This window comes from Necator americanus, chromosome I (genome assembly GCF_031761385.1).
Source record: "Necator americanus strain Aroian chromosome I, whole genome shotgun sequence".
Classification (NCBI taxonomy): Eukaryota; Metazoa; Nematoda; class Chromadorea; order Rhabditida; family Ancylostomatidae; genus Necator; species Necator americanus.
Window position 1 is genome coordinate 6,089,974 of NC_087371.1, and position 12,320 is coordinate 6,102,293.

The 12,320-nt window shown below is 38.6% G+C and overlaps 1 protein-coding gene across 2 annotated transcripts; it reads left to right on the forward strand.

Moving 5' to 3' along the window:
• Nucleotides 1-882: 882 nt before the first annotated feature.
• Nucleotides 883-6,883, forward strand: RB195_004685 (uncharacterized protein; the record flags this gene model as incomplete). Of its 2 annotated transcripts, XM_064182636.1 has the most annotated exons (8): nt 883-948; nt 1,786-1,850; nt 1,908-2,017; nt 2,081-2,201; nt 2,485-2,553; nt 2,615-2,733; nt 6,533-6,681; nt 6,782-6,883. In XM_064182636.1, 8 exons carry the CDS (start codon nt 883-885, stop codon nt 6,881-6,883), a joined length of 801 nt encoding a protein of 266 aa, XP_064033903.1. The 2 variants fall into 2 exon arrangements, with proteins under 2 accessions (XP_064033903.1, XP_064033904.1); XM_064182637.1 differs by lacking the exon at nt 2,485-2,553.
• Between the last annotated feature and the right edge of the window lie 5,437 nt (nt 6,884-12,320).

Here is a 12,320-nt window from a genome sequence, read left to right on the forward strand (position 1 = left end):
ATATTCGAGTATTTGACGGGTGTCGATGGCAAATTATCTTTCAACGCAATTGACATGGTATCTACATAATACAAACACATACATACATAATATAATGATTTATATTTAAAAATAGGATGATGTCTTGTGGTAGCACATCCTTGATCTGCATTGTACTTAGACGTCCTTGCCCATGCTAAAGAATGAAACTGTCAGTGGAAAAATCGATTAATTTCATAAAAATAAAGTGTGAAAGAAAGTGAACAAAACAACAACGAGGACAAAGAAATTTGAAATTGGACACATCAAAAGAATGTCAACGTATAACGCTTAACACTTCGCTGACATGGAAGGGCAGTGATTTCTTCAAACACTTCAAGTCAAAAAACTCATTAACATCTACTGTCATTAAATATCAAGAAATTCCGAAGTGATTATTACATGAATCAGACATCAATCACAGAGAATATTAAACTTTTAAGCAAGTTTTTTTGAGTGAGTCAATATCAATATATGCTTCAAAAAGCTCTTCTCAGCTTGCCTCTGACGCAAATCAGATCCGGTATAAAGATTGGAGAATTTTGGTCAAACTGTCGTTTTCAAAAGCTTCAACGTTCTCGTGTCATGGATACAGTATCTTAGCTCAATTTCGGTTTTCTCTCACTGAAGTCACGAAAACACGGCCACAAATGATCTAAAACTATGCAGCCATGCTATCGAAGATGGAAAATTTCCCTCCAGTATGAGTTGTTATTTCGAGCAGTTTCTTTCCAAGATTTATTTTCTCCATTGAAAATGATTTTTTGCACGTCCGAAGAAACTGCTTGTTCCAATGCTGTGGATGTTTCGTTTATGTACATCCGGATATAATTTTTGCAAGATTTCATAACTGTACCTTGCAGCATGGGTACTCTCTCTATCGTGCTGCAGAGTTTTGCTGTTCTTCATCTCATCATCGCTATAAAAAGGGTAAGTGATGCTCATCTCAAGTGAAAACTCTTATTTGATTAGTTGTTAGCATCCTTGATATCAAAAGTTACAGTCTACTCGTGAAATAAATACGGTGCATTGCGTAGCAATGCCAGTCGGCTCTTCCATCGCTCATTTCCATGAAGTATTCCCAGGCCAACTAAAGATATTCTCTACACACAATGTCAATCGCACCATCAGTGGCCCTATCGTCCCATTAAATGCAAAAAAAAGAACAAATGCCAAAAATTTCCCTTTTCTGTCTATTTGACACCACAGCTTTATTTGACACCCCTAAAAAATATGAATCAATGGAGTATAGTAATACTTGATTAAAAGCATCACCCCGCAAATCTGAGGTGGTACGAATTCCAAGTGGAGTATTCGTATACGGGATCGTAGATTATGAAGAGAAGGTTGATTCCGTCCATTCCTTCCTAACTGGCGTAAAAACGGCCCAGAAGATGAGGTGCGTGCACACGGCTGGCGCGCTCTAATCGAACTCGTTTTAGAAAATAGCGCGCCGGAACGCACGAGGCGGTGACTTCCGGGCCGTTTTTTACGGCAATTAGGAAGAAATGAACGGAATCACCCCCTCTCCATAATCTACGATCCCGTATACGAATACTCCATCAGAAATCCGTACCACCTCAGATTCATGGCGTGATGTCTTTAATATAGATTAAATTCTTTAATATAGATATGTAAAATAACATTTCGTGAAAGCGTACAAATTAATTTCAAAGAAAAGAGTACTCTAGAGTTTGTAGGAAACAAAAGGAAGCTAAATGAAAGTGAAAGTAGTAGCGCTGTATCAAATTACGAATCATCATTAAGGGCCCTCCTATTGATATCGAGAAAGAGGAGGGAGGAGATATAGCACAACTTCGAGATCTTTACGGGTGAGTTATCGAGTCAGTTGGAAAATTTTTTACTAATCATAGAATTGCTATCTACAGTGAGGATGAAATGCGTAACGCACTCCCACCGAATTCCACACTTAAGTGGAACACAACGCGAGATGAGATGGGAAAATACCTGGTTCCTTACACAATAGAAGGCTCCTATAGTGCGTTTATGCTAAAATTGGATCGCCATGAAAAAAAAGAATTTAATTGATGGCCTATTTTAGCTTCCGACGAGAGGAAAATGATTAGCGATGCGATGAGAATGATTGAAAAGAATACGTGCGTACGATTCAAAAGAAGGCGCGGTGAAGAAGATTATCTCGAAATTCGAAGTGAAGAGGACGGGTAACTTTTCAAACATATTCAAATGTTCCCATACATATATGAAAACATTATCCTTTGTTCATTAGAAAAAAATTTGATTCTCAAAGATATTCAAGGTTACAATATCTAGGATTTTACTTCAGTTGTTTCTTAACAATGTCAAAGTGCATTTCAACTATTCGCCTCTAAAAGAAAGTAAAACACTGCGTTAATGAAAAAAGCATTTTGCACTATTACACAGCGTTTCAACTATCATGCCCCTATACAAAGATTTGATTTGGAAAAAAAATTCAAACTATTTTAGATGTTATACTCGCGTTGGGCGGTATAAAGGGAAAAATATTTTAAATTTACAGGCAAGCGGAGCAGGAACGTGAGTTAGAATTATCAGCGGTGCAGCATATTACTAAGAGAAAAAAATCTCAATTTTTCAGTTGTATGGTGATGAGAACAGTTACTCATGAATTACTGCACACCCTCGGTTTATGGCATGAACACATGCGTGAGGATAGAGATAAATACGTCAAAGTACATGTAGAAAACATTGAAGAAGGTAGGTGCTTCTGTCACAACACACGACCAACATTTTGCAAAGTTTTCTCCCCAAGCACTCATTCTCTTCTCGTTCCTCTCTTTCCTCACGAAATGAGTTTTTGATTTGAATTTTCTTCGCAACATTTTGAGGACATCGCTGATGGATATATATATATATATCCATTGGCGATATCCTCAAAATGTTGCGATTATATATGGATAGTTAGGCACTATTTGATTTACTATTTATGCTAAAAGAATGACCTATAGTGGGATCAAAAAGACACGAAGCACGTACGCAATTGCGTACGCGGCTTCCCTCGAGACTCTTCGGTGGAGCGTAGCGGCTAGCGCCGTGGTGAAACCCTTGCTGACACCATTCATTGCAGCAGCTTGCGACGGTCCCAACTCGGTTCCAACTGCTGCCTCAACCGCGCCTTTTCGAGTGCGTACGCAAATGCACCGTAATTATGCCCGTGATTCATGTCGTTTTGACCCGATTATAAACTACGCTTTGTCAGCCAAACTTCTAAACAGCAGTTGGAAATTGTAATCCATGAAATGCTACCAATTATCAGTTCAATGCTCAAGAAAAACAACAGAAATGCTATAAAAAGTGATCTTTAAAGGGAATAAATAATCACATATAGCTAACTAATGTGTGGCTCAGGTTCGTAAAATCGGTCCCTAATTCCACTTCGATAAAACTGGAAATTTCTTGTATATTGGGGATTTTCTTCAAAATAATTCAGCCAGGTTACTACCACTATTTCTACTTCAGCAAATGTGAAAAGGATTAAGTGAAGACTTTCCATCTTTCGCCTCATTTCATAAGGAAAGTCTCATTTCACATTCATGATCATGATCATGTATATATTAACGGGCTTATTCTGTCACGTGTGTCTGTGTGTGTGTCAATCACGAAAATCAAAAAGGGGGGTGCGACGGCTCCACCGGCGCCAGATACCTATCGAAGGGGGTGCGACGGGTCCACCGGCGTCAGATACCTATAGAAGGGAGTGCGACGGATCCACCGGCGCCAAATACCTATAGAAGGGGCTGAGACGGGTCCACCGGCGTCGGATTGGTGCGCAATAACTTCGTGTGGAAAACCCATATTTCGAGTGATACTTTTAAATTTTGTCTATAATGTATTGGTAAGGAGTGTTTGAAGCTAAAGTTCGAATGTTCTCCAAATGTGGAACTGACGAGTTTAGAAAGAAAACTGTGAAATCTTTCGCTTTTATTTACAATATAAAAAAGGAAGAAGGATTGTTGGAGATACACAAGTCCAATTTCATAGAAAACGGCACTAATATTAATTTTCGTTGATCAGTGAAAGCGAGCGAAGCAAACAGCAGAGAAAGTCTGAAGTCCGGCTTTAGCCGGACGTTCAAACTGGTATATAATAACGAACTTAGTCCGTGTGTGTGTGTGTGTTTGTCTGTGTGTCACGAAATTCGAAAAAGGGAGTGAGACGGGTCCACCCGGCGTCGGATTGGTGCGCTATGTTCAGATAGCTATAAAATGGGTTCCGACGGGTCCTGCGGTGTCGGATTGGTGCCCCGGCGCCAGATACCTATAGAAGGGGGTGCGACGCGTCCATCGGCGTCGGGTTGGCGCGCCGGCACCAGATAGGTATAGAAGAGGGTGCAACGGGTCCCGTCGGATTGGTGCGCAATAACTTTATGTGTATGTCGCAAAAGATAGATGGTTGCAGCCGTTTCAGAGCCGTGCCCACTAGGCGAGTTGCTTTTCGCCTTTATGACTCCTCCGTGTGTTCATTTCCTCCTTCGTTCGCCTCAAGTTTGTACCATGCTGTTCTCAGAAAGTGGAAACACGCATGCAAGCGGCTGCTTAAATAGTAGCAAGATGTTTATGTGATCTGACAACGTTGTCTTTATCAGTAAGATGATGACTTTCACATCATTTTATGCCAAAACATCATTCTTTGATAAATGTTTAAAGTAAGGTTTTCGTCCCGTTTATTATTGTTAAATAATAAACAGGACGAAAACCCATATTTCGCGTGATACTTTTAAATTTTGTCTATAATATATTGATAAGGAGTGTTTGAAGCTGAAGTTCGAATGTTCTCCAAATGTAGAACTGACGTGTTTGGAAATAAGATTATGAAATCTTCCGCATTTAGTAATAATATGAAAAAGGAAGATAGATTGTTGGAGATACACAAGCCCAGTTTCGTAAAACTAATAACACTAATATTAGTCCTCGTTGATCAGTGAAGGCGAGCGAAGCAAGCGGCTAAAGCCGGACTTCAGACTTTCTGTAGTGTTTGCTTCGCTCGCCTAAATCTTCAGCCTAAATTTCCTTTCAGAAAAAGAAGAAAACGTTCTTTGAAAAACACAATTCTAATTTCACAGAAAATGTTACTAACTTATTTTCATTAATCAGTGATGGCGAGCAGAACGAACACCTGAAGCATTAGCCGGACGCTCAGACTGGTAGACAATAATAAAAGGCAGCGTATCACGATTTTGATGTGGTGTTGAAATTACAGCGGAAACCTAGAGTTCGGATTGTAGATTGTAGAAACCTGCGTGGTTCCGCTCATCTTTTCTTAATCGTCATGAAAAAACCTGATCCATCAATAATACGGTATGATATGATCCAGTACGTATGTGCTTCATTAGATTATCAACTCCAGAAATCCAAAACTCTGGAGGCTGCGAGTCAAAAAAGCGCGAAATCTCACTTTCCAGATCTTCCTAATGATCGAGTTTTTTCTCTCATAGAGGCAGTGCCTCCAGTACCCGAAGGAAATGGTAGTTAGACGAGATCAGTTCAGAAGAATAAGCAGGGTGCAGTAGAACTTCCCAACCGAAGTTTCTGGCAAGTGAGCTTCGTGACAATGCCCGATCTCACGTGGCAAAGCTTACCTAGTCAGGAAATTGCCGAACTCGCTTGGGACTTCTACTGTATCTTGCTTACTCTCCTTACTTGGCCCCATATAACTACGATTTGTTTCGGCACTGAGGATGCATCGACGAGATAGAAAATTCGATTATCAGGTAGACATGGAAAAGGAGTTTTCGCGCTTCTTCGACTTGCAGCCGCCAGAGCTCTGAATTTTTGGCATCGATAGTCTGGTGAAGCGTTACAGCTAGGGCGGATTCGAACCTCCCATCGACCGTGCAGGCAGCGCAACACTACACCCACCCCCGTAGTGGATCATGATGGTCATTATTTTGCTGATTGATATCTATGGACAATGAAGTATAATTGTTCGAAAAAAGTGTGGAATTTACGGACCAACCTAATACCTCATAGGAACTAAAGCCGTTCCCACGCCGTTTTCTTATGACGATTAGCAAATGTGGGCGAAACCATTGTGGTTTCAGTTATCGACAACCTCTACCCTACCCTTTCGCTGTCGCTCCCAAATCACATCAGAATCGTGATACGCTGCTTTTAAGGTAAATTATTCATTTATTCTAACGAACGTTAGTAATTTAGAATCGAGACAAGAGCACTTCTTGCAAATATTCCTTCAATTTCTTTTTTGTTTAGGTCCCCAATTCTTAGAATCTATGAACTGTTTGTACTGCAACCTGTTAGCATTTTTAGTGGTGTAATTTTATATTTTCGAAATCGCTAAGGCTATAGACATAACTTTTATAAGCTTACGTCGAGCAAATCTTCTGCCTTAAATTTGCTTCATATAGGCCCTCTTTAATTAGAAATATTCTGTCCTGAATCCTTTAATCCACCTACTTACCCACATACTTATGCATTTTTCTTCTGCACTTATTCTACATTTCCAATTATGTGGTTCAACAAAATTGTGGCTCATTAAGGTTCCCACAGCCAGTTTAGAAAGATTGTAAAACCTTTCGCTGACATCTACGGAGTGCCGTATGACTACATGTCCGTTATGCACTATGGGAAGCGCGCATTTGCAAAACCAGGAACAATTACTCTGGAAACATTAGATCCCGATTATCAGGTGCGAAATAACAACACAGCTTCTTCCAAGAACATTGCGATATTCAGATGGTTTTATTTTTTACTCCGTTTGAGCTCAAGAACTATGTGGAACTTTACAGGATCTCATTGGAAAAGCAAAGCGTCCTTCGAAAAACGACTACAAGAAGATCTGCCGCATATACAAGTGCAAATACTGCAATGGGAAAAAGATGAAGCACTGAATATATGCAACTACGCTTCTACTTGTGGAATCGTTTACAATAAATCTGAAAGCCATTTGTTTAAGGCACTTACTCACTCTAAAACATCAATCTCTCAAATTTTTCGATTTTTCTCCTATCGTTCTTCAACGCCATCTTCAAATAGCTTGATATATATGTATATATTTAGAAAATGACGAGTGCGTGAAAGGTTCCCGTGGCGTGGTTGCATGTAATGAAATGGGTAGCGGGTGTAGCGCAGCTGGATAGAGGTTCCATTGCGACTGCATGACTGCACTCATCAGCGGTTCAAAACTACCCTGGAACGTTGAAAATATGACATATTTTTATGTTAAAGGCACTCCACGAATCTGAGGTGGTACGGATTTCAGATGGAGTATTGGTATACGGGATAATAGATTATGGAGAGGGAGGTGATTCCGTCCATTACTTCCTAATTGCCGTAAAAAACGGCCCCGAAGATGCAGCGCGTGCCGAAGGTTGACGCGCTCCAGTCGAACTCGATTTAGAAAATAGCGAGCCGGAACGCTCAAAGCTGTATTTTTCGGGCCTTTTTTTCCGGAAATTAGGGAGAAATGGACGGAATCACCCTTCTCTCCATATTCTACGATCCCCGTATACGAATACTTCACCTACAATCCGCACCACCTCAGATTCGTGGACGATGCCTTTAAAAATGTTAAATGTTATGTTTGAAAAAAGGTTAAAAGAATGTGAAAAAAGTGAAAAAAACAAGAGGATGGTGTTTCAATCCTAATATGACCTGGTTAGTCAAACAAAATCGTTACCCGGGCTTCGTAACCAACAACAACTTAATTCCTCCAGATTATTCCTAACCATTCATTTCCAAATACATAGTTCCCCATTATCTCCATTCCCCATTCATCAAAAATAAACACCAGGACTAAATTTCCCCTTCAAATTTTGTTTAAAATTATCTAGAAGTAAAACCATCGGAGCCGTTGGCATCGATGTTGTACGGTGTGAGATCGTTGTGGACTTGTTATGCCGATTCGATGCTTCATTGATATTTGCTCAGACGAATCACTCTCGCACTCCACATCCACACACACACAAACCTTTTCATGATGCATGATTCCATGTAATCCCAGTACACTTTGTACATACTATTGTATTCTTTATTATTCTAAAAATAAGATATCACTATTTTTGGGAGTATGTGACTTAGTGGCATTGATGACAAACCACTTTTTATGGGAATTTTCATATTTACCACCTTACTGCACCATTTGTAACTTTTTTCCCCGCTAATATTCATAAAGGATCATTTTGACGAATGAAAACGATTATAAAGGGTAAAGACTTTCTAAAAACAATATCATAGACATCTTATTTACTCTAATTCACTTTTTCTCATAGTGATTTGACTCCCGTAAAAATAACATCTGGTCCCAGATGTAACGTTATGTACAGAAAGCACACTACCTCAAGAATATTTTCTCATCAATAACTCCTGTTCACCTTAAAATTAGATGGGTAATACCTCTCGCATCCATGCTTTGAAATCAAAGAGATAATGTGTAGCGTGTTTTAACACTTTAGATTCTAATTCTTATCCAGAGCGAAAGCTTGTTTATTCACACAATTAGCCTTATTTTTAAAACAGTTGACTCTTCTCGCCACACATTTTAATACAATTTTCTTTTGCCTCGTTTTCTTTTTTTTTCAAAGTGCTAGGAAATGCACCTCAACGTTGGCAGCGTTCTTTTTTTTCAATAGAGTTTTCGAGAATTTTTCTGGATGTATCAAACTGAAAACGGCGTGCAATCTGCAGTATAATAACTGTATGTTGAAGAATAGCAGTACAGTTCAACCGTAAAGGCATCACCCCACTAATCTGAGGTGGTACGGATTTTAGGTGGAGTATTCTTAAAAGGGATAGTAGATTATGGAGAGTGGGATGATTCCGTCCATTTCTTCCTAACTGCCGTAAAAAAGGGCTCGGAAGATACAGCTTCAAGCGTTCCGGCGCGCTATTTTTTTTTACAAAGAGTTCGATTGGAGCGCGCTTGCCTTGTGCACGCGTCGCATCTTTCGGGCCGTTTTTTTACAGTAATTAAACAGTGACAGGAAATTGTGGCTCTAAGCGCATCGCTCGAAGGTGTATCGACCCCGCGGTTTTTTACTGCAATTAGGAAGAAATGGACGGAGCCCACCCCCTCCCCCCTCTCCACCTGTATACGATTACTCCACCTGAAATCCGTACAGCCTCAGATTCCTAGGATGATACCTTTAACCTTATGACTTATCCGTTCAATACAACGTGGTCGCTGTTGTGTCAAACGGTAGTCCCTGCCTTTTCGGCCTCATTCTATATAATATATATATATATATATATTAGATAATAAATCAAACTATCAGTGCAAAGCTTAAAAAAAGCGTAATAGGGTCAAAACGACAAGAAGAACGTTGCAGTTGTGCGTAATTGGCTACGCTCACGAAACATGGAATCGAGGTGGAACCGTCGTGAACCACGCCGAGGAATAGTGTTAGCAAGGATTCTCACCTGGATTCTTAGCGGCCCCTTACGCGCTGCACTGTTTTTCATATCGTTTAGACTCTCTACTCTACTTTTTTTTTAAAGCTTAGGACTGGCTGTCGGATTTCATATCTAATTCGAAAGAATATTCTCAGACACTTTGAAAAAGGACCAACTTTTTCCATTGTAAATAAATCACAGCTGAATTTACTCTTAGTTAAAATAGTAATCCTTTTGTGATTTTCCTGCTCTGACCCTAAAAATTCAAGAATCAAGCAAACCTATTCGCTTCACCAATATTACTCAAAAAGGATTTGAACAAGCAAAAAACGTCATGAATTTCGTCAACGTTTTGGACTGAAAATCAACGAATCAGGTGTTAAAACAAAAAAAAATCATCGGTTCTTCTTAGATCGGAATTGACCTACCTAGGTCGATATGACTGTCATTCGCATCCTTTGCCTTAAGAGATAATGAACTATGGATTTTATTATGTAGGATTTAGACTGTCGATTTCGGTACACGAAAAATCATACCATCATCTGAATCATTAGAATGAATGAATGGATGAATGGATGATGGAATGAATGAATGAATGAATGAATGAATGAATGAATGAATGAATGAATGAATGAATGAATGAATGAATGAGTGAGTGAATGAATGAATGAATGAATGAATGAATGGATGAATGAATGAATGAATGGATGATGGAATGAATGGATGAATGGATGAATGAATGGATGATGGAATGAATGAATGAATGATGGAATGAATGAATGAATGAATGAATAAATGAATGAATGAATGAATGAATGAATGCATGAATGAATGAATGAATGAATGGATGATGGAATGAATGAATGAATGAATGAATGGATGGATGAATGAATGAATGAATGGATGATGGAATGAATGAATGAATGAATGAATGAATGAATGAATGGATGAATGGATGATGGAATGAATGAATGAATGAATGAATGAATGAATGAATGGATGATGGAATGAATGGATGAATGGATGAATGAATGGATGATGGAATGAATGAATGAATGATGGAATGAATGAATGAATGAATGAATAAATGAATGAATGAGTGAATGAATGAATGAATGAATGAATGAATGGATGATGGAATGAATGAATGAATGAATGAATGGATGGATGAATGAATGAATGAATGGATGATGGAATGAATGAATGAATGAATGAATGAATGAATGGATGGATGAATGAATGAATGAATGGATGATGGAATGAATGAATGAATGAATGGATGAATGAATGATGAATGAATGAATGATGAATTGATGAATGAATGAATGAATAGAATGAATTGAATGAATGTGAATGAATGAATGAATGAATGAATGGAATGAATGAATGAATAATGAATGAATGAATGAATGAATGAATGAATGAATGAATGAATGAATGAATGAATGAATGAATGAATGAATGAATGAATGAATGGAATGAATGAATGAATGAATGAATGAATGAATGAATGAATGAATGAAAGAATGAATGGATGAATGAATGAATGAATGAATGAATGAATGAATGAATGAATGAATGAATGAATGAATGAATGAATGAATGTTGATGAATGAATGAATGAATGAATGAATTGAATGAATGAATGGATGAATGAATGAATGAATTGGTAGTGAATGAATGAATGAATGAATGCTGAATGAATGAATGAATGAATGGATGAATGGATGAGTGAATGAATGAATGAATGAATGAATGAATGAATGAATGAATGAATGAAAAAGAATGGACGGATTTTCTGTGTGAACATTTGAGCCATTTATTTTTGTAGGTGGTGAAATCAGGGCAATATTCCTATATATCGAAGAGGACGAATAATCTGGTGATCGATAATCATGCACCAGAAAATTACGCAATAGATCTATGCATTCCAGGGGCGATTAAGTATTGTAAGACATGGAGAAACCACAAACCAATCGGTTAAAAAGGTGATATTGAATGATGTGAAATTGGCGTTAGAAAAAATCTTCTTTCTCCAAGAAAAAGATCCTATTTTATTACAAAATCCAATATCAACTAAATAAGGGATTTTGGGAAGCGCGCAGTGCTGTTGGATGTGAATGTGTGGCTACGTTTGACCACCTATCCACTTATCCATGATATTGACCAACGAATCCGAGTACGTAGTGTCTTGCAACTTGTTTTATTTTCTTCAAAATTCCTTCAAAAAGAGTTTTATTCACTGACCAATTCGTTCATTCATTTGTCCATTCATTCATTCATTCATTCATTCACTTGCTACATTCTATTCCGAAACGCCTTTAGTGATCATGTCACGGTGATCACCAAATTATTCAAAGGTGACCATCATCCGTTTGTTTCCCAGTGAATAATTCAATGTTACCTTTATCGATTCACGTCTCATTTTTCTATGGTATCTAACGCATTACAACCTCCTACGTCAATTTTTTAATTTGAATTGATCAATATTTTTTCCTATTTTTTTCCAAATGGACCCATTTTTCATGGATTTCTAAATTTTGAAAGTAAGAATTCGTTAAAGGCATCGTCCCACGAATCTGAGGTGGTACGGATTTCAGCTGGAGTATTCGTATACGGGATCATAGATTAAGAAGAGATGGGTGATTCCGCCCATTTCTTCTTAATTGCCGTAAAAAACGGCCCGGAAGATATGGCTTTGAGCGTTCCGGCGCGCTATTTTCTGCACGAGTTCGATTGGAGCGCGCCACCCGTGTGCACGCGCAGCATTTTGCGGGCCGTTTTTTTACGGCAATTGGGAAGAAATGGACGGAATCACCCCCCTCTCCATAATCTACGATCCCGTATGCGAATACTCCATCTGAAATCCGTACCACCTCAGATTCGTGGAGTGATCCCTTTAAACGAGATGTAGTAGACGCTAAACAAAGACCTAAA